Source organism: Sapajus apella, unplaced genomic scaffold, assembly GCF_009761245.1.
Source record: "Sapajus apella isolate SASKATOON/1434 unplaced genomic scaffold, GSC_monkey_1.0 scaffold36, whole genome shotgun sequence".
Lineage (NCBI taxonomy): Eukaryota > Metazoa > Chordata > Mammalia > Primates > Cebidae > Sapajus > Sapajus apella.
In genome coordinates, this window is record NW_022436976.1 from 1,601,835 (window position 1) to 1,628,139 (window position 26,305).

Genomic DNA, 26,305 nt, shown 5'->3' on the forward strand with positions numbered 1-26,305 from the left:
ACTTCAGATGGAAGCAGTTGATAGCCTATAAATACAATAGGAAGAGATTTTAGACCATCTAAGCATCATGCAATCATCTTCTCTTTTTTCTACCATGGGGTAATCTGCCTTCTTAGGGAAGTTTTCAAAAGTGATAACAGAATGTGCTTTCTACCCACTTCAGGCTTCATCTATTGACCAGGGGTGCTCCTTTCCCTACTTACATCTGCAGAGACTAAACTAAACCATGGAGCTACCTCTCACTCTCCAATACATGTAGGAGAGATTTTCCTGTGAAGAAAGAATGCTGCAGATTCATGGACTCCTTGGAGGCGACATTTCAAACTTGTTCTCTTTGTCTACTTCTCCCAGCACCTTTAGTTTCTATAATCAGATTCCTGACCCTGGCATAGTCTTTGGACAATCATGCCTGAATTTCCTTTTGCTTTAACTACAAAACTTGCTAATTGAAAAAAAAAAAAATCAAACATACAGAAGTACACTGGTATAAAGCAGAAGTTCTTTTGTTGATGGCCATTTAAGTAGTTTCTAAATTCTTTTCAGTGATAAATATACAGTTTTTGAGTATTTGTATGTGTCAGAGTTTCAGAAGTGGAACTGTTAGGTTAAATATATATATATTTATATACATATATATGTATACCAACTTTGAAATATATATGTGTTTGTGTATAATTTCATTATATCCATATATACGTATATATAGTTTCAGGTTTTGATAATCTCAAATTGCTCACCAAAGAGACATGTCAATTTATAATCCCACCAAACATACTAATTTCCCCACACCCTTGCCTCACTGGAGTTTATCAGTCTTTCTAGTTTTTGGTAGTTTATCTCCTATCTGCCTGTATCCAGCCCCTCTCCCAATCCTTACCACACTCTTGCTGCCTCCCTTTAACCACTGTATGTCTCTGGACAGGCGAGGGTCTGCCTGCTGACGGACCCTCAGCTTACTCACTCCCACTTTCTGAACCTGCTAACATATTCCTGGTGCAAAGGGAAAGATGACAAACCCAGTGTTTCTCCTTGCACTTCATACAGATTTAGGCATCCCATCTTGTATTTTCAAGAGAGGAAAAAATGCAAGTCAAGGCCAGGTGCGGTGGCTCACACCTATAATCCCAGCACTTTGGGAGGCTGAGGCAAGTGAATCACTTGAGCCCAGAAGTTTGAGAGCAGCCTGGGCAACATGGTGAAACCCCTGTTTCTATTAAAAAAAAAAAAATTAGCCAGGCATGGTGGCGTGCACCTGTCATCCCAGCTACTCAGGAGGCTGAGATGGGAAGTCGAGCCTGGGAAGTCGAGGCTGCAGTGAGCAGGATCACCCACTGCATTCCAGCCTGGGCAACAAAGTGAGACCCTAGCCCCCAACCCCCAAAAATGCCCACAGTAGATATTCCAAGACTGTTAAGTTTTGGAGAACAAGGAGCTTGTAAATTGTTTTCTTCCCTCAGGAAGGAAAAACAAACAAATGTGTTTTCAAAAGGATTACAGTGGTTTTCCTGACAAGCTGGAGCCCTGGCCATCTGTTCTAATTTCTCTAAAAAGTGTCCCAAAGGCATTTTTGTCAGAACATAACAGTTCCTCTTGTCTTTCTCAATAACAAAGGACCACATACCCACACCTCCATTTTGCAGGCAACTTACCATGACACCTTCTTTCCATATGGCCACGTTCCACCCTCCAACTGTGAGAATAATGTCATTGTAGAAAGGTGATCTCTGAATAGTGTGGACAGTTCCATCATGAATGGTGTGGATGCTCACTGGCTTCTTTGCTGTTGGAGTGAAAGAAGACCATCTCATCTTTAATAACACTATTTGCATTAGCACAGTGAAGAATGGAAAGACCTCCAATGAACAGACAGAGCCCCATGAATGGGGTCCAGGAGTAGAGAACTAGAGGCCAGCTGGGGTGAACAGATCTGTCAGGGGATGGCTGCTTCTCTTATTATGGATTCTCCAGGGAATATCCAATCAAGGTCACTTTTCAAGCTCAAAGGAATACTTTGTGTTATTCATTTACTCATTTATTAATTAACTCAATTAGTCAATAAATATTTATAGATTGCCTATATGTAATACCAGGTACTGTAGCTGGCTGGGTAGACAATGGTTAGTAAACAAACATGATCCTGCCCCGAAGGAGCTTACAGTCCAGTAGGAAAGATAGAATTTCAATAAACACATCCCAAAGTATACAATTTAAAATTTGTGAAAAGTGTTGCAAAGGAAAAAATATTGCAAGTACAAGGGGATTTGTAATTTAGACTGAACGGTCAGAAAAGGCTTCTATGAAGATGTGTTACATAGGCCTGAATAGCAGTTCAACACAGGAAGATTTTGGTGTGAAGGAACATTCCAGACAGTGGAAACATACACCAAAGTCCTGAGGACAGAAGTGTTTAGTGCTTTTATGCATTTGAGGAAGGCACCCTGACTGCAACCTGGTCATCTCAGTGTGAGACATGAAACAAACGGGGACTAGGAGGGTACAGGCCATGTTGGGCCTTCCAAGAAAGGAGTTCAGATTACACTCTAAGTGTTGTGTGCTGTAATGAGTCCTTTAGGTCTCCAAGTGAGACAATTTGATTGACATTTCTGAAAGAGTCTGGTTGTTGTGGGGAGAATGTATTAGAGGCAGGTAAAAGCAGAAGAAGGTGCAGTGGCAGTTCTGGTGAGAGAGATGGTAGTGTGAACTAAGATGCAATGGAGAAGAAGAAATATTTGTGAGCTAGAATTGACAGGACTTGGAGACAGCTTGAAGACAGAGCTGAAATGCTGAGAATGACAGCCAGGTTTCTGATAAGAGCCATGGGACTTCCATTTGTTCCAAGTGGGAAGCTTTATAGGTTCAAATGTTAAGATCAAGAGTTCATTTCTGCCCCAGGCCCCCGGGGTCTTCCTGCTTCTCTGGTCTCTTTACTCAGATAACAGGAGGATTCTGCTTGAGTTTCTTCTTCCTGAGGGTTGGCTGCAGAACTGAATCCTCTAAATTTCTTGTTGCCTACAACCCTATGCCCCAGGGATAACCATAAAAACATATGCCTATCAAGGCCAAACCACAATGTCCAACCACTTTATACTAATGTCTTCTGAATTTTATCATATTAATTGCTATGTGAGAGATGGGGTACTTCCCCCCAGAACACTCATGGCATATTAGGCAGAAAAAGATGTACTAAATCTTATAAGAAGCTCATAAAGTAGGGTTTTAAACAAGTATTTTTCCACTCAAGTTCAAAGTAGCATTATTCACAATAGCCAAAATGTAGAAGGAATCCAAGTATCCATTGAGGGATGAATGGATAAGCAAAATGTAGTTACACATACAGTGGAATGGTATTCAGTCCTGAAAGGGAAGGAAATTCTGATCCATTCTACAACATGTATAAAGCTTAAGGACATTATGCTAAATGAAATAACCCAGTCACAAGACAAATACTGCATGATTCTAGGGTAGTTGAATTCATAGAAACAGAAAGTAGAATGATGGTTGCCAAGGGCTGGGGGAAGGGACAAATGAGGAGTTAGTATGTAATAGGTACGGAGTTTCCATTTTGCAAGAAGAAAAGAATTCTAGAGATTGATTGCACAACATGAATGTACTTAACACCACTGAACTATACTTTTGAAATTGGTTAAGATGGTAAGTTTTATGCTTATGTGTATTTTACCACAGTTAAAACATTTTTTAAGTAAAAATAAGTAAAAATTTAAATGTAGCTTTTCTGGATTAAAAAAAAAAAAAAGGTGAATTTTCTTCCAACCAAACCCCTTACTTAAAGAGAGCACAGAAGACACACTTCTGAGGCCATCTTGAAGTGATCTAGAAGATTCCTGGTGAGGCCCAAGACCCCTAGAAACTAGCAGCTTTCTTCTTGCTGCTGCTCCTGTTTCTCAGAGCCTGGGTCTGTCCTCTGCGTTAGTGAGGCTTCCCTAGACACCACCTCACTCCACAGATCAGGGCCCTCTAAGGACTGAAATGATGACCAATGATAGTGATGTTGACAATTGTAAGGTTTGCACTTTAAAATAACATTAGATGTTCTCAGCCCATAAAAATTTTTCTATTCTTTTTTCCTTTGAAAGACCTTAGTGTCATTTATCAATGAATGGAGCTGTCCTTAAATTATTAAATGGACTGCCAGAGCCTCCAGGCCAGGTTATTATAAACAAATTACAATAAATGAAAAAGCCATTTTTCAGAGTCATTATCTAATGCTGGAGGCAGTATAGAGCAAAGACTCTGGCAGCAAACTGCCTGTGTTCAAATTTTGGCAAGGCCACCTACAGTAGCTACCCATAGGGCTGCTATGGGGACTACTCGAGTTATCCATAGAAAGTACCTGGCACATGACATGTACCGATTTGTGAGTTCAGTACCTGACATGATTATGTCAACTACCATCATTCAGCATGCATTTATCTTGGCTTGTAACTTAGATAATCTGGAAAGTTTGTTTGATTTGGGCTTCCTTATCACACACATCTCAGTTAAGGTAATCTGTCTCTGAGAAGTTTCTTCTTAAAAACCTGTTTGTCATGGGCCCCCTCCAAAGCAGTTTAGGCAGTCTAGGAGGAGGTGGTGCCCCAAGAAAATCTCTGAGATGGCGAAGAATCAGTGTCCCCTGTGCACAAGCTAGTCATGGCATCAGCTTGTGTCTCAGGGGTGTGGTGAAGACTGCTGTCATGTTCTATAATGCCTAGATTAGAGTAAGTGCACAATGAACATTCATTAATTGTCGAATACATAGATATAGAAGTAAGCATAAAAGAAGTTGAATGTAATTCTTTATATCCAATATCTAATTTTGAATTAAGCTTTAAATCATGAAATTGGGAATGAATAGAAAGTAGAAAATCTAATCCTCTCTCAATGCCCTACTGTTGTCAACAACACACATTTGAGGTTCTAGTCAGGGAAGAAAGTAGGAGTATTTTGGCTGCAAGATTAAAGGGTTACCCTGAAGGCACAGCTGACAGTCTTCTCAGATCTTAAGACAGACTCTGATTTCTGGAACCACAGTAGGAGTGAGGCTGGGAGGTGACAGGTGAAGACCTGAGCTCCAATAGCTGTCCCCTACAAGCTGTGGCTCTGACCTCTCGCCCCTTTTAGTCACTCACACTTCCACTCTCATGATTGACCAGATCCCTTCTGCAAGGAGTCTAGATGCTCTACCACACTGCTCCCTCACAGTGTTCTGAAGCCTTCTTGCCAGTCTTTGTCTGCCTAACCATCCCAGGAGCTACCTCTTCCTTTGTTTATGGTTATCCCAAACTGTGAAACACAGTTAAAATATATTTTCACGCCATGGCAAAATTCAAAGCTTTAAAATGAGTAGTTACAATTGTAGTGAGCCCCAAGGCTCTGAGCCTACTAAAGACAGGGAGCTTTCCTTATTGGGGTGCCTGTACTCCCGACTGCGGTTCCTTCTCACACCTGGATGTGACCCACATGCTTCTGTTCAGCTCTCCAGAGACTCAGGTTCTGGGAGCAGCAGACAAGAAGACACAGCCTGTCCTAGCCCCAAAGGAGGGGCCTGCAGTCCCTTTTCCTGTACTCTGCTGGGATCTTCTAGATATCATACATTTGCTTATAATCTAACATTGACTCAGCTTTTCCATATAGATGAATTACCAGGTTATTGAATTATTGAAACAGCTTTTTATTTTTAAATTAAATCACTCAAGTTTCTCAGTCATTTAGGCAACATATAGGTCAGTGCTCCTCAAATTTTGGTGTGAAAACAAATACCCTGTAAAATCTTATTAAAATCCACATTCAGATTCAGTAGGCCCGGGGTAGAATCTAAGACTTTTTATGTGTATTTCCAGCAAGCTCCCAGGTGACGACTATGCTGCTTATTCAAGGCATCCACCTTATTATTCAGTACCTTAGGAGCCCTCCCTTCCATTAGCAAGAACAGGGTGACTCTGTACTGCATACGATTCCCTTGGATAGTTTAAATTAAAAGGAACATCTTAGTAATAACAGGACAATCACAAAACTTACGCATATGTCGGCCAGTTTCAGGATCTTTTTCCATTTTCCAATCTGTGTATATCACTTCGCCATCCTAAAAATATTACAGGTTCCTGATGAGTACAATGACAACTTAGGAGAAAAAAGACCTCACACTCACATGCTAAGACTGACTGTTAACCAAAACAAATGCAAAACAACAAGTCAATTTAATCAAATAATAATTTAATCCAGTGGGGGAGAGGGAAAGACTCAAAATAAGTGCTCAATTTTATATGGAAAAACCAATGAATTTGTTGTTTTTATCTACATATAATCAAGTGGAGAACATGACAGTTCTGCAGGTACTCCATCTGGGACAAGAGTCCCAACCTCTGGGCATCCAATAAAGGAAGGGATTGTTGATCCATAAAGGGAAGGATCCATTAAGGGAGGGATCAGCCCATCTTATTCAGTGACTAGTTTTCAGCCTGTTAGAAAGTCAATTCTTAATATATATTCGTGGAATAAGAGAGAAAGAGGGGCTATGAATGCATATATGGTAGTGAATACCACTTTTCAGGTTGAGAACAGGAAATGTAAAGTTCAATCTAAATAAAATAGCAAGTGATATATATTCTTATTCTGGCTCACAGTCATTTTAACGAGAGGGGAAGGCAAATGGACCTAGTGTAAGAAGAGGAAGAAACAGCTATGCAAATGGGAGAGAAAACCAATGAGGTGGGAGAGGTTTACAGAAAATAATTAGTCCCTTGCTGTTGTCTGATGGATCAGAAAACTGAGGCTTGGAGAGGTTAAATGACTCGCTCCAGGTCGCCTCAGGCAGTCTCCTAATTCCTATGTTTCTTTACTGGATGAGAAGAGAAAAACACAGGAGTTTGTATAAAAAGCGAGATGGACTGGGATCTGTAGGCAAGGAAGAGGAGATGAGAGTATATTTGGTTTATGCAAAGGGAAGGATAAATTCACTGGGGACAGGGTCACTCATTCACCTTCTGTGCTTTTATTCATCTATGCTAATTCATTTAACAGACAAGGACTATATTTGGTGATCTGGTGTTAGAAATTCCAAGTCTGGGCCGGGCACAATGGCTCACATGTGTAATCCCAGCACTTTGGGAGGCCAAGGCGGGAGGATCATGAGGTCAAGAGATCGAGACCATCCTGGCCAACATGGTGAAACCCTATCTCTACTAAAAATACAAAAATTAGCTGGGCGTGGTGGCACGCACCTGTAGTCTCAGCTACTTGGGAGGCTGAGGCAGGAGAATTGCTTGAACATGGGAGGCGGAGGTTGCAGTGAGCCAAGATTGCGCCACTGCACTCCAGCTTGGCACCTGGTGACAGAGCAAGACTCGGTCTCAAAAAAAAAAAAAAAGAAAGAAATTCCAAGTCTGCGGACAAGCCCTCTCGCCACTCACAGTCCTCACAGTCTAAGGAAGCAGATAGATGGGTACATGTTTTGCTAATCTGTGGCCATGTGGCACATCACCCTCAGGGATACTTCTTGAGCACTCAGTGCTTGCCAGTGTTCTTAGGAGCTTTATGGATGTGACCCTCAGCCCTCGCCAAATTCCTGTAAGAGGGTTATTAATATCTCCTGGGTCTCATAGCCAGACATGAAACACTGAAACTGAACCAAGTCAACGAGGAATAGTGGAACCAATTTAAAATATGTGTGTTGAATGCTCATCACATTGTAAGCCACCTAGCTGGAAACCTTTACATCCTTCTCTAGCCACTTCTGTAATTCTGTTACCCAATTCTACTTCCCTGATCCCTGTGTTGACATTCTTGGCCCCACTGCTCAGGACCTTTTCATTTCTGGGCTGGCCCACCTGAAATCACTGCCTGCCTGGTTTCTCCCCCTCCAGAGTTTCACTCCCTTCCCTCAGTCCACAACCAGCCAGTTGAGATCCCGGAAAGGCCTCCCTGAAGATCTCTATCCAAAATAGATGGATCAGCTGTGTCAAAAGTTGGTAGAATCTTCCACTGGAATGCCAACCCTATGAGGGCAGAGAATTTTGTCTGCTTGTTCACTGCTATATTCCCAGAGTCAAGAGCAATGCCTGTCATATATTAAATGTACAGTGAGTATCTGTTGAGTGATGAGTAAAGAAATTCCAAGCAGGGCAAGGGCTCCAAAGGAAGGCAAGAGTTTGTATTAGGAGATGAGAAAAAAGGCCGGGCGCAGTGGCTCACGCCTGTAATCCCAGCACTTTGGGAGGCCAAGGCAGGCGGATCGCTTGAAGTCAGGAGTTCGGGACACGACTGGCCAACATGGTGAAACCCCGTCTCTACTAAAAATACAAAAAAAATTAGCTGGGCATAGCGGTACACACCTGTAATTTCAGCTACTCAGGAGGCTGAGGCAGGAGAATCACTTGAACCTGGGAGGTGGAGGTTGCAATGAGCCAAGATCGTGCACTGCACTCCAGTCTGGGTGAAGAGTGAGACTCCATCTCAAAAGAAAAAAAAAAAAGAAGAAAAGAAAAAAAGAGACTGGGTACAGTGGCTCATGCCTGTGATCCCAGCACTTTGGCCTGTAATCCCAGCACTTTGGGAGGCTGAGGCAGGTGGATCACGAGGTCAAGAGATCGAGACCTTCCTAGCTAACATGGTGAAACCCCATCTCTACTGATACTACAAAAATTAACTGGGCATGGTGGTATGCGCCTGTAGTCTCAGACACTCAGGAGGCTGAGGCAGGAGAATTGCTTGAACTCAGGAGATGGAGGTTGCAGGAAACAGAGATCACGCCACTGTACTCCAGACTGGCAACAGAGCAAGACTCCATCTCAAAAAAAAGGAGGGGGATACAAATTATACAGAATCTTATAGGCCATGGTGTGAAGAGTCTGGATTTTATTCAACTCAATTTTACCGAGTTGTCACTGAAAAGTTTGAGCAGTGGGGGCTGTCATGCTTTAATTTCTGCTTTAAGATCTTGCAGTCATTGATCGTTCTAAATCTGGTCTGATGGTGTCACTCCCCTGCTTTAAAATTTTGGTTGCACAAAAGACAAATATTGTACAATTCCACTTATATGAGGTGTCTAGAATAGTCACATTTATAGACACAGAAAGTAGATGGTGGTTACCAGTGGGTGGGGAAAGAAAGGAATAGGGAGTTATTATTTAGTGGGTACAGAGTCCCAGTGTGGGATGAGGAAAAGTTCTGGACATGGATGGTGGTGATGGCTGTACAAAATGAATGTACCTTTCCAACAGATTATAGAACTCCTTTGGGGAAGGAGTTTCTTAATACCACCAAATTGTACATTTAAAAATGGTTAAGATGATAAATTTAATGTTTATGGTAAATGACTTAAGATAAATTTTAATTTTATGTTACATGTTAAATGTTTTATTTAAGATAAATTTTATGTTACATATATTTTACCACAATTAAAAAATATTTTTAAACTTTGCTGTGAAAACCAAGTTATAAATCACATATTTATTTGGTAGTGTCCCATTGCTTACTAAATGAAACTCAAATTACAAATTAACATAGCAGGAAAGGTCCTTCAGGATTGGATTCCAACCAAGCACTTTAGGTACACCTTTCTGTCTTACACCAAACTATTTCACTATGTCCAGAGAAATTCTGGACTTTCATAACTCCAAAATATTGTTCAGGAAGTAACTTGCTATTTGAAATTCCTTCTCAACTTCCAACGTCCAACCAGCTTGTGGGTCACCTTCCCCAAGCTCCTTCTTCCTATTGGAATGGTCTCTGGACTGGTGTTGGTATTTATCATGTGTCTGCTCCTTGACTAGGCGGAGAGTGCCTTGAGGAGAGAGGGACCATGATATTCACTTCTGATTCCAGCCCCCAATGCTGTGCCTGAGACACAGTTACATTCTCCAGAGCTTGTGGAATTGATTACTTTCCTCTTCATACCTAAGTGTGGATGCAGATTGCATTCTGGTGAGACTGAGCTATGGCATCTTCCCATGGTGACTTGGCCTGGGAGAGATACTCTGTCTCTATTTCAGGAAAGAGAGTCATGAGTGAAAAGAGCATCTCTGCCTCCATATGACTGTAGCGTTCTGAGCCTCATTTCTTCTTTTATATAATGGCAATAATAATATCAACCTTGCAGGATTACTGGGATTAAACGGGATATAATTTGGAAAATAACTTGGCACAGACACTGATACACAGAAAATGTCCAGTAAATGTGAGCTCACTTTGGTTATTATTACAGTATGTCCTTAGAAAATGGCAGCCATTGCCATTATTATATCCAATTGTTATTTATCTTTTGAATTGAGTTTTTTACCGTCTTTTCTACTAGACTGTGTTGGCCCAACAAAACAGTACATTTTCTTAGTAAATCTCTAACACTTACTATGGTTTCTTCCAAATGAGAAAGGTATTTGATGAATATTTGCAGACTAAACAATACATTATTAGCTAAAAGGGTATGTAGTTTTATAGATTTTTCCACATCTGTTCAGGAACATTTTAAAGGTGAATCTATGAGGTATCAAAGTTAAAAATATTTAATGCAAACAAACATACTAAAATATGTAAACGGTATAATTTATGTCTTTACACAGCAAAAATATACAATAAGACGTTATAATAATATATTTCAGTGTAAATAATTATTAATTTTAAAAGCTAATAATCCCAATTTACCTCTGTTCCCACAAAGAACTTTGTGCAGAAGTCATCTATTGGCTTGAGAAGATTGGCCATCCCACTTTCTAGATTATGGTATGGGTTCATTTCTCCTGCCTTCACTGTTTTGCTCTGTGTTAACGTTTTGTCTTTCAGGGGAATGTGGGTAAAAGAAGTACATATTTACAGTGAAACATCTTTTAAAACATAGACAGTTTACACTTTCTGCCCCTTGCCACCCACATTTGCCCCATTCCCTTCCCAATGTAATGGGCATAAGTCCAAGCATTTTAGATTTGCAATTTAGCAGCAGAACCCTTTTTTGTTCCAAACCAAACATCAATGACTGTACTGTATTGTAGCTCTAGCTGTACATGCACGTAGTGTATAGCATAGCTAATCTGGGGACTGAAACACAAACATCATTGGCAACCTGTTTCTTCTTAGAAGTATTTGATGTTACCTTGTTTCAAAAATCTTTTTGTACTCTAAAATTAATAAATGGTATTTATATAAGCTTTGGAGAATAGAGGAAAGTGTGAGTAAAAAGAACAAAAATCATCCATTATCACGTCTCTCAGAGATAATATTAAAATATTGTGACTTATGAATATATAAACTTAAAAAAAAGTGGATCATATCCTATTTTAGTTTTGTATACTTGTTTTCTGTTCTCTTAATGCTATGTCTTCAACATTTTCCCAGGTAACTTATTAGTTTTTCAAAATATGATAATGATAATCAATTCCTGGGAAAGATGGTAGAGAAATATATGCTCATAAAACCCTCCTCTCATCACACTTCCTCAATATGTCCTCTGAGTTATATTACCCAGGAGGAAATCATAAAAACCATAAAACCAACCAACCAACAGACAAATGAAAACTAAAACAGGAGAAGAAAACTTCAGCTATACCAAAAAGACATATTACATTTCAAAAAACTTTAGCATGATTCTGGATAAAACTTAAAAGTGATTGTCATGATTTAGTTGACACAGTCAACCTATACTTTTATTGTCTGGGATCTATATGTTTTGAGAGGTATCTTTTCCCACTAAGTAAGACATCAAAAATCAATATAAAAATGAACCAAACATCAAACTAGATCTTTAAATATCTGTATTACAAAGTGTAATCCAACATTTCAAATATGACTAGGCATATTCAATCACATTGTTCTTATTAAAATATATTATTTATAATACATGTAAGGAAGAGCAAGAAGGCATTTTGTATCCATTTAATATATACAATTAAAATAATTAAGATATTTATTTCAAATTCTTCACTCTTCACTTCAACGTCTGTTCCTCTCTTTAAGTCATGTACACAAATACATTAGGGAAGTTGAATATGTATGTAATTTGTAAATACATACATACACACACACACACACACACACACATTGAGAATCTGTACTTAAAAATGTTAAATGAGGGGGTGTAGGATTAAAAGTGTGAAGACTTCTGTTCTAACAAGGGGAGACAAGACCCTGATCTATAGGGCTACAACTGATAATGAAAAGGAAAAGATACATGTAAAGGAAAACATGATTATCCTGAATGAGAGACTGGATGTAGAGGCCTGAAGAGAGAATCAGGTTATCGATTCTGTTCTGGACACATTGACTTTGATAGGGTAGACTGGGTTTAAACCCAGGAGACAGCAAGAGTCAGATGGAGAATTCTCAGCAGAGATAAAAGTTAGAGTCACGCAGGTAGACTGCGTTACCAATGAGGAAAGCAAACAGCTGAAATTCAAGTTCAAGGTACATTCATGAGTAGATGGCAGCAAGGTGAAATGGCGCCAGGAAAGGAAATAGAGGAGAGAAAATTGAAGAAGTGGCAGGATAGAAAAGTGACAAATGCTAAGAAAAGTGTGAGCTCCAAGAAAACAGGCTGAGTTAATAGCATTTAATGTGGTAGAGCAGGGGTCCCCAACCTCTGGGCTACAGATACTGGTCTATGGCATGTTAGAAACCAGTCAGCATAGCAGGAGATGAGCAGCAGGTGGGTGAGCGAGCATTACTGACTGAGCTCCACCTCTGTCAGATCACAGCAGTATTACATTCTCACAAACACGAACTCTATTGTGAACTGCACATGCTAGGGATCTAGGTCGCATGCTCCTTATGAGAAGCTAATACCTGCCCCACCACCTCCCGCTACCACCCCGTGGAAAAATTATCTTCCGCAAAACTGGTCCCTGCTGCCAAAAAGGTTGGGGATGGCTGTGGTAGAGTCAAAGAAGGTGAGGTCAGGGAAAAATATTATTAACTACGTTTATTCAGAGTTGACAGGAATGACTTTGGATACTTAGATTCAAAATCATCCTCATAGGTCATGGATTTCCCATCCTTTGAGATAGTAATAACAATAGCAACTGACATTTATTGAATGATTACTATGTGTCAGGCACTAAAGTGTGTGCTTTATAGGAGCTATTTCATTCAATCCTCACGAGAACTTCCAAGGTGGTTATGCATTGATCCCCCTCCAAGGATGAGTGAACTGAGGCTCAGAGAGGTTGAGTAATTTATGCAAAGTCTCACACATGGTATCTAACATTTACTGTGTGTTGACTATGTGCTATTTTGAGAGCTTGGTGTATAACTCGTTTCACCTTCATAATGCCCTATGAGGTCGTTCCCTTTATTATTTACTCCCCTAATCTTCCTTACTCTATTTTCAAATAGATTAAAACAAAAAACAACCACCAACTAAGGTACAGAGAGGTAAATAAATAATACATTGTGGCTTTGGGATTTAAACCCAGACCATCAACTCCAGAATCTACCTTCTTAGCTGCTGTGCCACATTGCTTAGAAGAATATATGTAAAGGTTGTAAAGAATATATGTAAAGGCTGGAATAGCCCTCAGGCTGGAATAGCCTTCAGGCTGTAAAGGCTATTCCAACAGAGGAATTCCAAAACCATTTAGAGCAAGGGCTTTCTTATCAGAATAAATACAGAATTTCTTAAAGTGATCACTTAGAAGAGCACGGATTGTCATGGACCAAAAATGGCAGACAAAGGGTGGGTAGTCCCTGGCTACTAGATGGTAACAGAGTACCAGCCACTGACACAAAGTCTGAACAGGCCTCAAGAGAAAATGGTGGGATGGCGAGGACTTGTGATACACAGTCAAAGGAGAACAAGCACAGGATCAAGAATCAAAATGTGATCAACAACCTTATGAGTATATTCTAGTTAACAGGGCCAAGTGTTCCCAGAATGGATGGATAGTTGGCAGTGTGACCAAAGGAAATCTGAAATACCATAGTTGATCTCAAAATCCTGAAAGCTGGTCATTCACACAGGAGGCAGATCAGGGCCATATAGTGACCTTCCCTCTAAGATCAGGAACAAAACAGGGATGTCCACTCTCACACTTCATTTAACATTCTGGAGGCTCTACACAGTACAATCAGGTAAGAAAAAAAATAGTCATCCAGACTGGAAAAAAAGTAAAACTGTCTTTATTTGCAAATGATATTATCATCTATATAGAAAACTCAGTATGTCTAAAAGAAGCCACCATAACTAGTAAGAGATTTTAGCAAGATTTCAGGATATAAAATCAATATTCAAAGATAAATTGTAGGCCGAGCACGGTGGCTCACGCCTCCCAAAGTAATTCCAGCACTTTGGGAGGCTGAGGCAAGCAGATCTCCTGAGTTCAGGAGGTTGAGACAGCCTGGCCAACATGGTGAAACCCCATCTCTACTAAAAATACAAAAATTAGCCGGGTGTGATGGCACATGCCTATAGTCCTAGCTACTTGGAAGGCAGGAGAATCACTTGAACTCAGGGGGCAGAGGTACAGTGAGCTGAGATCATACCACTGCACTCCAGCCTGTGCGACAGATCAAAACTCTGTCTCTAATAGTAATAATAATAATAATAATAAATTGTATTTTTATACACAGGCAATGAACAATTGGAAATTAAAAAATTTTAAGTACCATTAATAAGAGCATCAAAAAATATGAAGAACTTAGAAATAAACCTCTCAAAAGAGGTGAAAGACTTATACACTGAAGAGTACAAAAATCACTGAGAATTTAATGACTTAAATACATGAAGAGATATACTGTGTTTATGTGTTAAAACTCACTTTGTTAGATGCTAATTCTCATAATATTGACCTACAGATTCAAAATAACCTTAGTCAAAATCCTAGCTAGCTTCTTACGCATAACAAGCTCTTTCTAAAATTCACATGGAAAAGCAAAAAAAAACCTCCAACAGTAAAAAGCTACTTTAAAAAAAAAATAGTTGGAGGACTAACACTATCTAATTTCAAGACTAATTATAAAGCTAGCATAATCAAAACAGTGTGATATTGCTCTAAAGACAGGTCAATGGAACAGAACAGAGTTTAGAAATAGACGTAATTACATATATACAAGTGATTTTTGACAAAGGTACAAAGCAGTTCAGTAGAGAGGATGGTGTATTCAACAAATGGTGTGGGGATACCATATACAAAATAACGAACTTTGATCCATAACATATATCATTCACAAAAATTAACTCAAAAGTAATCATAGACCTAAATATGAAACCACAAAACTTCTAGAAAAATTAGGGAAAAAATTGGCAACTATAGGCTAGGCAAAAATTTCTTAAATTCAACATCAAAATCAGGATCCACAACAAGAATAAACTGATAAACTGCACTTCCCCAAAATTAAAAACTTCTGATTTTCAAAAGACTGCTAAGAGATGAAACAACAAATTGCAAACTAGGAGGAAATATTTTCAAATCACATATCACTAGTCCTGAGAAAAAACTAGTATATAAAATATATTAAGCTCTCTCATAATTCGATAATAAGAAAACAAACAGGCTGGGTGCGGTGGCTCATGCCCATAATCCTAGCACTTCGGGAGGCCAACTTGGGCAGATTGTTTAAGGACAGGAGTTTGAGACCAGCCTGGCCAACATGGCAAAACCCTGTCTCTACTAAAAACACAAAAATTAGCCAGGCATGGTGGCACACACCTAAAATCCCAGCTACTCGGTTAGCTGATGCATAAGAATCACTTGAACCTGGAGGCAGAGATTGCAGTGAGCCAAGATCGTGCCACTGCACTCCAGCCCGGGTGGCAGAGTGAGACTCAGTCTCAAAAATAAAAATAAAAATAAAACAAACAACCCAACTGATAAATGGGAAAAAGATCTGAACAGACACTTATCCAGGGAAGGTAAAAGGTGGCAAAAAAACGTGAAAATCTGCTTGACAACTTTAGTCATTAGGTAAGCGTAAATGAGATATGACCATGTATATTTAACAATGGTTAAACTAAAAAGATTACCCATATCAACTGTTGGCAAGGATGTGGAGAAAATGGAACTCTCCATACATTGTAGTGGGAATGTAAATGGTAAAACTAGAAAATGCCTTAGCAGTTTCTGAAAAAGTTAAACATATGCCTGCCATATAATACAGCCATTCTATTCCTAGGGATGCACCCAAGAAAATATGAAGGCGTATGTCCATACAAAGACTTGTATATGAATGTTTGTAGAAGCTTTATTTGTAATAGGCCTAAGCTGAAAACAATCTAAATGTTTATCAACAGGTGAATGGATAAACAACTGTTGTATATTCATACAATGAAATGCCACTCTAATAAAAAGGATTCATTCAGACAACATGAATTAATTCTAAAATAATCATGCTTATTAAAAGAAGCCAGATTGGGCCAGGCGCGGTGGCTCATGCCTGTAATCCCAGCACTTTAGGAGGCCGAGGCAGGTGGATCACGAGGTCAAGAGATCGAGACCATCCTGGTCAACACGGTGAAACCCTGTTTTTACTAAAAAATACAAAAAATTAGCTGGGCATGGTGGCGCGTGCCTGTAATCCCAGCTACTCAGGAGGCTGAGGCAGGAGAATTGCCTGAACCCAGTAGGCGGAGGTTGCAGTGAGCCAAGATCGCGCCATTGCACTCCAGCCTGGGTAACAAGAGCCAAACTCCGTCTCAAAAAAAAAAAAGATTGCTGCATGTGGTGGTGCATGCTTGTAGTCCCAGCTCTTAGGAGGCTGAGACAGGAGGATAGCTTGAGCCCAGGAGTTAGAGGCAGCAGTGAACTATGATCATGCCCCTGCACTCCAGCCTAGGTGATGGAGTAAGGCCCCATCTCTTAAATAAATAAAAAGAGTATATACTGTATGACTTACATAAAATTCTAGATAATGCAAACTAATGTATAGTGATAGAAAGTAGATCCAATGTGGCCTGGGTGTGAGGGAGGTGCTGGAGGGAAGCGTCCCAAAGAGAATTCCTCTTTGAATAAACTTTTGGGAGTGGTGAATATGTTCATTAACTCGATTATGTTGATGGTTTCGTGGATGTGTATGTATGTCAAAAGATATCAAATTGAACACTTTGACAACAGGTAGTTCATTGCATGTCAATTATACCTCAGTGTGGTTGTTAAAAATGAATTAAAAAAAACCCTCACACTTTAAAAGAGATAATGATACCCTTTCTATAAACTAGACAAAGGTAGTCACATCCTCCTGGCCACCTGTTTTCATTAGGTTAAAAAATAATACTAGCACATTTAATAAGTTACCTTTTTACAAATTACATTAACCTCTCTCAGCCTTGATTTTCTTAATTATAAAACAGTAATGGAAATTCCCAGCTTGTAGATTGTTGTGATCATTAGCATATGTTTTTGCTTACTATAGTATACCCAGGGCCTAGCACAAAGTAAGCAATTCATAAATATCTGTTTAATGAATGAAAGCATGTGCAATAGTAGCACAGTACCTGAGCCATGGCTGGAATGCAATACATTATAACCAATGATTGAATACAAAAGAGGAGGAAAAGAAGGAAGAGGAAGAGCGGTGGAGAAGGCGAAAACTCACATTAGATTCCCTCTAGAATGAAGCAGGCCCTAATAGAGAAACAGCATGCAATGGTTTAATCCTTTGAAAATATCTATAAAAATTTAGTGATTCAAATTTTTTTTAGCAGATTTTGGGTTATATTAATAAAACACATGGCTCCAAAGTGAAATTTTGCTCAAGCTGGGTATTAGGTATATGTAATATATTTTTCTTAGATGTCCTATCATTTAACTGAACATTGAAAAATTTATAAATGGAAATCCTTTTGATAAAGCAAATGTCTGGGAAATATTTCAATTGCTAGTTATTCTCAAACATTTTCACTATGCATTGTTCTCCAGGTGGGATATTCATGCAGGCCTTTATCTTAATAGTTTTGACAGCTTACATGTACGCCCTTTAATTAGTTCAACAAAGATGCGTGGGTTTAGTTGAGATAGATTTAAAAGTCAGTTTTCTTTCTTTATTCAGTTTTATCTTGGTACCATATAAATATTATTTTTAAAAATTATATTCTAATTGAGAATGGTAATTTGTTTCTTGATACTTCATAACTTATTTTGCTAGACTTCAGATGTGTTTCATTCTATAGCATTATTATTTGAGCACATAACATATTCATTAAGTGGACTTCATTTTCATTTCATGTAATGAGTTTCTGAAGACACATAAATGTGCTCAATAAATATTTGTGAAGCTGAAATGAACTGAATCTTTTTTGTGTACAGGCAGTTTTAATGTGTTGGCAATAGCTACTGTTGCCATTATAAAGTTCCACATTGGAGGGTTTGATTTTTTGTATTCCTTTTACAAATTAGACTATGCTAGTGGTAACTCACATTAGTCATAATCAGCTACTAACACTCTAACTAGTAAAAAAAATTTTTTTAAATAAGCAAAGGCAGTTACCTTCTGTTTTGTAAAGAAGATGGTCTTCATTCAGGCTTATTCTGGTTGGGCAGTGGTCTAAACTTGTTTCACCCTTGGACAGCCTTATCTTTTGGGAGAACATATAGGAAAGATTATTTCCACATATCCAGAAGTTATCCTTGGGTAATTTATTCTTTCCTTTCCCTTTTGCTCCCAGATTGAAGGAAACCCACATCCTTTTTTTCTTCCTTTGTCCCTCACATTTCTAGTTGCCTTTCTCCACGGAGAGCACCTAAACCACATTTCTAAACCCAGCCACCAAAAGGAGCTTTTCTGGAGACACATTTCCACATCCCAACTTCTCATGTGTCATTTTCTTTCTGAAGAAAATGTCTTGTATGGTATTCCGTAATACATCCTTAGTAGTTTTAGTATAAAATAATAACTTGTTACCCTGTTCCCTAAATTTTCAGTTAAATGGAACTCCAGAAAGTTGGGCAGGGACCTTGCATCTTCTTGGCCACCTCCAAGTCCTCTCAGGAACACATGCCCTGGAGTTCCAGAAGTGGCCCTGGGCCTGCACTGCATCCTGGTGGCTGGAAAGAGAAACTGTCACGCTTCACAGTCTTCCCTCACAGCTCCCTCAGCCCCTTCTCCGTCAGGATGTTTGTTCACATGCTATGCAATTATTTTTAGATGAGTTTGGGGTTGTTTGTTTGAACTCTTCATAGCTCAGTAGATCCTACCCACAGTCTTCCAAATTTATAATCTTCTCTTTCCAATTCTTTCCCAGTTACCTCAGCAATATTCTTATTCCTCCATGTTCTCTCTTCCATTGGGAGCAAATATAAAATAATATAATTCTTGTGATACTTATAAATCAGAAGAAAAGTGTTAAGCTTAAAATTAAAACGACATTCTAAAGAAAGATAGCCACCAACGTTTGAAGTCCATTTATATTTTCCACACATATCTCATCCATAGCCACATTTTTCTCAAATTAAAACTGCTTTTCTTCAAGCTCTGCCGTGCAGCATAAGTACAAACAACTTTTCATTCAATTAATTTTCGGTTCTGTTTGGTCATAGGTATTATCAAGCTTTCTGTGCTCTAATATGCCAAAAACATATAGAAGGAACAATATTGGTTCCTTCTACTGATAGGCAAAATATGCAGAATTTTGGCTATAGTAGGGAGGAAAATTAGCTTTTCTGGGCTAACTTGAGCACCAACCAATTTTCAGGCAACTGATATGCAATGGAATAATTGTTACACAAATTGTTTGGAAATTGTGGCTTGTTTGCATAAGAAATGTCAATCTTAAGTTCATGGTAATTTTGATTTCTGCCTGGATCTAAAAAGGCATCAAAATAACTTGGTGGAGGGAAGGGAAAAAGGGAAGAAAGGGTTGAAAAACTGCCTTTTGGGTACTATGTTCACTACTTGGATGATGGGTTCAACGGAAGCCCAAACCCCAGCATTATACAACATAACCATGGGACAAACCTGCACGTGTACCCCCTGAAAATTAATAATAAAATAATTAAAAATAATAATTAAAATATAAAAATAAATAATTTTAAAAATAATTAAAATATCTTAGATGAGTTTGGGGTTGTTTGAACTATTCATAGCTCATTAGATCCTACCCCAGTCCCCCAAATTTATAATCTTCTCTTTCATATTCTTTCCCAATTCTCTTTCCAATTCTATTATTATTTCTTAAAAATAATAATTAAAAAATGGTGAGAGCTTAAAACTCTCCCAGGAACTCTGAAACCTATCACTGTTATTGGCACAATTAGATAGTACAACCGAAATGTTTTTCTGCTCCCTTTTTCTGTATATCACAAACATCAGCTATATTAGCAACCATATACTTCTTCATTTTCAACTTTTCACAGTAAATCTGTGTAAATCATTATACAATATATACAATATCATGTATCAATTAAAAATAAAACTAAAAAAACCTCAATCAAGGAATTTATTGGTTGAATAAACACAAATTGTACAGTCTAGTGTTAATTTGAGCTGCTCTAAGTTAGAGAGAGTGTGTATATGTATGTCTATGCATACAAAGTGAATAGCGTATTATGCAAACAGGATGGACTGAACCCCACATTACTTACCTTACTGAGAGGTTTCCAGGAAAGATCTAGATGCAAAAAAGTAGATGGTACATCAAAAGGAATTTCAATACTTTCTTCCTTCTTTTTCTCTGTTGTTTGAGGGGTTAAAGGTTTCTGTGGTCTAATATCCCAAAAACATATTGTACTAAAAAGAAAGTTTATATTTTATTTTTTTATTAAGTACGAACAAGAGATGCAGCCTCAGGACTACCATTAATGCTGCTACATATTAGCATTGTGACCATGGCTATATTTTAATGTATCTGAAACTAAGATTTTTATAAAAGTGGATAGCTTTGTACTTTATATTTTAGAGAATTAAACTGTTTAGTGGGTTGTTTAAACACCTCCCTCATCTTGGGACTAATATTATATATGAGAATTGAGTTTGAAATTGATGCAATCAGTACATTTGATAAATAAATTTGAATTCTGCCCCCTGCCCCCACTTTTTGACTGTTATAAATAATGCTGCCAGTGAACATGTGTGTATATTTGCATTTCTCTTAGTTGTATCTAGGACTGGAATTGCTGGGTTAAATGGTAACTCTGTGTTTAATCTTTTGAGGAACTGCCAGATTGTTTTCCAAAGTAACTGCACCATTTTTACATTCTGTCGGCAATGTGCAATTACTCTAATTTATCCACATCTCTCAGTTCACCAGCATTTGTTGCTTTTTGTCTTTTGATTATAGCATCCTAGTGGGTATGAAGTTGTATTTCATCAAAAGTAGTTTTGATTTGCATTTGTGCTTTTGATACAATATTTAAGAAATTGCCCCTCAATTCAAAGTTATGAAGACACGTGACTATGTTTTTGTCTACGAGTTTTCTAGTTTTAGCTCTTACATTTAGGTCATTATTCCATTTTAAACGTTTGTATATGGGGTGAGGTAGGAATCCAACTTTATATTTTGCATGTGGATATCTAGTTGTCCCAGCACCATTTGTTGAAAAGATTATCTTTATCCACTGAACTGTCTTGGCATCCTTGTTGAAAATCAGTTGGCCACAGATGTATGGGTTTATTTCTGGACTCTCAAGTCTATTTCATTGATCTATGTGTCTGTCCTAATACTAGTTCTAATACATCAGTCTCTATTACCATAGCTTTGTAGAAAGTTTAGAAATATGGAAGTGTGAGTCTTCCAACTTTTTCTTCCTTGACAAGATTGTTTTGGCTATTCTAGGTCTCATTATGGTTTTGATTTGTATTTCCCTGATAGCTAATGATCCTGAGCATCTTTTTATGTGCTTACTGATTATTTGTTTATCTTCTTTGGGGAAATATCTACTGAGAACCTTTGTTCACTTTTTAATTGGGTCATCTGTGTTTTTATTGTTGCATGGTAAGAGTTCTTCTATATATTCTGAATACAACTCTTTTATCAGATATATAATTTGTAAATATTTTTTCCCATTCTGTGGTTGCTTTTTCAATTTCTTGGTAATGACTTTGGAAGCTCAAAATGTTTAATTTTGATAAAGTCCAATTTATTTATATTTTTCTTTTGTTGCTTGTGCTTTTGGCATTTTGTCAAAGTGACATAATCTTAAAAGTAATATAGTGAAAATAACATACACAGAGTTGAATATAATGTGCTTGGTACACAGTAGGCACTCAACAAGACAAGTGTTATTTATCCTTATTCCTTCTTCCTCAAAGATTAATTCTAAAACTCAAATGAGATATCTTAAAAATTTTTTAGAAGTTCCACATGCATTTACAGAGTACACCAAAAATAATACTCTATATATGCGAAACTTTATAAAGAATGTTCACATATACTATCTCATTTGATTTTCATAATTAACCTGTGAGGAATATGTTTCTGATAATGAAACTACAACACACTACAATGATACTTATATTATGTGTATTTATTAATTATTTACACTAGTCTGAAATTAATTATATTCTTTGTATCATTTATGTAAAAATATATAATGAAAGCCGGGCGCTGTGGCTCATGCCTGTAATCCTAGCACTTTGGGAGGCCGAGGTGGGTGGATCACCTGAGGTCAGGAGTTCAAGACCAGCCTGGCCATCATGGTGAAAACCCCACCTTAGAAAATATATATATTTAAAAAAAAAAATATATATATATATATATAATGAAAATGGCTAAAATATGCCATATTAGCTCCATAATTTCTATCACCAAAGTTATATATAATCTGATAAATTTAGAATATATTAAATAACTTAGATGTATAAGTTTAAGTATTAAATAGCAACTCAAATAAGACTAACAAATTTTTAAATCTAATTTAATCAATATAAATTAGTCACTTTAATAACAGATAAATGGTTAAAATTAATAAAAATATTAATGATTTTTATATTGTCAAATCGATTTCTTGAAAAAAACACCCCAAGTGACATATTAAGATCTGTTTTTAAACATACTTATGGTTGGCTTAAAATTGTTTTTTAAAATGATATTGCTCTTCTTAAATCTTATAGCATTAATTAGCATCATTCATGAAATGGCTTTGCTAAATATAGATAGCATCAGTTCAACTTTCTATATAAATCAGTTACACATTCTTAATTAATGGAAATTCATTTTGTTATATTCTATATTATAAGACCCTTAGCATGGCTGAAGTATAAAGGTTAGGACTAGTGGACTTTTCCAGGTAACTGAAAGCTTTTCTAAAAGCACAACTTTATTTTTTACTTTAATAACTTTTGAAGGAAATATTTCCAGAATATTCCCATATTTACATAATAATCATATAAAATAATAATTTAACCAACTAGCCTTCTTCCTTCCTTTCAAACTCAAGAGCCATCATTATGTAGAACAACCCAGGACCCACATCAATATGCTTTTAAATGTTCTCCCAGTATAGTTTTACATTCTGTTGTTTACAATCAACATTATAGCACAAGTGTTTCCCTATGAAATCATAATATAATGTAATTTAATTGTTCCATGATATTTCATATGGTATGGGTGATGTATTGTCTTTGCCTGGTGGACAACTTCCCCCTTTTCTTTGGCAAGAGCAATCCAGTGTTCTTTGGGGAACCGCCCCGTTCTCCATTGCTGCAATCAGGTTGGGACTGTCACTCAAGGTTGTCTGTCATTTCTTCCCTGGCCAAAGGGATGGATTCATGATACAATGGGAGCCCAGCAAACCTCTTCCAGTTACTCTGAATCTTCAGCAACAGAACACAATCACTGGCAGTGATCCATTCAGGGAAAAGGGGCTGGCCGTTTGTTTTTGCTACCCAATCCCTGGGGCTGTTTCCAAGGCCCAAGTCAGCTCTTCGTTTGATTCAGGAACATACTTACTAGCTACAATGTAGGACATTCAGTACTGTTATATATAATTTATTCTAATTTAGTCAGCTATAGGTGAAATATGAATTTGCCTTCAAAGTCTCATATTTTCTTTTCTTTGTTTTTGTTTTTTGAGATGGAGTTTTGTTCTTGTTGCCCAGGCTGGAGTGCAATGGTACAATCTCACAGAGCCTATATTTTCCCTCTATAAATATTTTACAGGGTTGTTGCAAATATAAAAATAGTTAACCTATTAAAGCACCCAGTAGAGTATTGGCATAAATATCCAATACATTTATTTTCAATAAATTTATTTCTTTCCCTTAAGTTAGCCACTGTCAATATTCATTGCCTGTAGTAACAGAATCTTCCCCAATACATGCTCACAGGATTAATCATGTCTCCCTCACCCCTGGACTGTGGCTGTTGCTAACATCACTTGTGCCTTCTCCTGCCACACCACAGCTGCTTCTGTGGCTTATGGTGTAATTGTTTCCATTGGGGTCAAAGCTGTTTGGAATGTGAAAGTTTGTCCAGCATTTGGATGCTAAATAACAGTACTCTTCATATTTCCTGTTTCATTATGAATTCTTAGTTCTATAAATTGGGAGATGTAATTTTATTTAAGTGAATATTCTTCAACATAGCTACTGAGTTGTTTATAAAAACACTGTTTACAATAAAAGGTTAAAACTCTTCTACTTTTAAAAAGAAGCTTTCTCAATTAAATGTTGTAATCTTTAAAATTTTTAGATAAAATTGAATGTAAATAACATATATTACAAATTTACAAATATGAGAATGTGAAGAACTATGGATAATGCTATCTAACATTATCAACCACAAGGTTTAGTTAGTTCTTTACATAATATATTTACCTCTATAAAACAATTTTTAAACCAGCAACAATCCGTAACTTTCTTTCATTTAGTTATATTAGATTTAATTGCTACAATAAAGATTAAGAAGACACTGATTTTAGAAGCATCTAAGAAAAAACAACATGTATGAAAACACATTAGGAAATGTTTGAAATAAGACTTACCAATCTGCTGAACATGTGACAAGCTGACAGCATATTCCACTTCGATTTTCAAAGACAGAGCCCATCCTGTTAATCTATTTTTCAAAAGTGCAAGAGAAATAACATTGTTTTTCTCATAGCTATTTATCTTTTACATTTTTTCTTCTTTGTTTTAAATGTTAATAAAAGAACTATCTCAGAAGTTTGGGAAATAGGTTTTAAAATCAAAAACAATTCTGCAATATATTCTTGTCTAGTTTTTTGTCATAGAAACATTTTTAGGTAGTTTTAATTAGAAGCATATAAATTTTTATACTGAGATTTTTCACTCCACATAAATTGAACATTTACCTATATATTCATAAATTGTTATCATTATTATTTTGACATGGCGTCTCACTGTGTGCCCCAGGCTGGAGTGCAGTGGTGCAATCTCATTCACTGCAACCTCTGCTTCCAAGATTCAAGGGATTCTCCTACCTCAGACTCCCGAGGAGCTGGTAATACAGGCATGTGCCACCACGCCTGGCTAAATTTTGTATTTTTAGTAGAGTAGGGGTTTCGCTATGTTGGCCAGGCTGGTTTGGAACTCCTGGCCTCAAGTGATATGCCCATTTTGACCTCCCAAAGTGTTAGGATTACAGGTGTGAGCCACTGTGCCTGGCATCATAAATTATTCTAATCCTTTTATAATATACGGATAATATGCCACCATTTCATTATCCATTATTATTAGAAATGTAGGCTCTGTCAGTTTTTGTACAGTCAAACATAGGTGCTTTTATGAGGTTGTTTAGCAGGTAACATCAATGGGAAAGAGGCTAAGTGTTAAATGAAACACCAAATATAAGTGTGCCTTGACTGTTGTAAGACACGACCCTGTTGTAATTAAGGGCATAACTCTGCATGCACAGAGAGGATTATCAGGAGCGTCTGTGGTTCCTCAGATCCTGGAAGGTCAAGTAAGTATACAACCATAAAGACAAACACCAATGCAGAAGTTGGGCAGTCAGCTTTTTTTTTTCCGTCGACTTCACTTTCATATTTATATCCATAGTTTTACATGGTTTCTCATTTTTATGTTTTTAAAAATTAAACACAGGTAAAATGAAAGGTAATTGTTTATTTCTGGAGAAGAGAAAAATGTATACAAGAAAGCCTAGATTCTTTCTCCACATGCACTACTTTTGGAATAAAGTTCCAAATATCAACTTTGAAGATATATAAAAGGATAAATTTTTCTTAACAAGTGGACCAGTTACTGTGCCATGGATATTTTTTCATAGAATCTATATACTGTAAACTAAACATATTCTTATAGTTTATGGGAAGCTTAAAGCAATTATATATTAACAGAGAAGATGGTATTATATTTTACTGCAAAACATTATAAAAGTGATACAATTTTCACCCACCAGCCTCTCGGCACACTCAATTCCAGATTGTGCCCAGCAAAATTACATGGTATGTCACAGATCTTTAGGGTTCCCTGC

The 26,305-nt window shown here is 37.4% G+C and overlaps 1 protein-coding gene across 1 annotated transcript in view; it reads right to left on the reverse strand.

Annotated features, from left to right (window-relative positions):
• Positions 1–26,305, reverse strand: part of WDR63 (WD repeat domain 63) — a 77,992-nt gene that overhangs the window by 7,647 nt on the left and 44,040 nt on the right. The window contains exons 14-19 of the mRNA XM_032296397.1: positions 24,834–24,907; positions 20,496–20,640; positions 18,403–18,490; positions 10,639–10,769; positions 6,019–6,082; positions 1,650–1,780 (exon numbers count right to left, since the gene is read on the reverse strand). Coding sequence (XP_032152288.1) covers positions 1,650–1,780; positions 6,019–6,082; positions 10,639–10,769; positions 18,403–18,490; positions 20,496–20,640; positions 24,834–24,907 — 633 coding nt within the window. The remainder of the gene's footprint in view (positions 1–1,649; positions 1,781–6,018; positions 6,083–10,638; positions 10,770–18,402; positions 18,491–20,495; positions 20,641–24,833; positions 24,908–26,305) is intronic.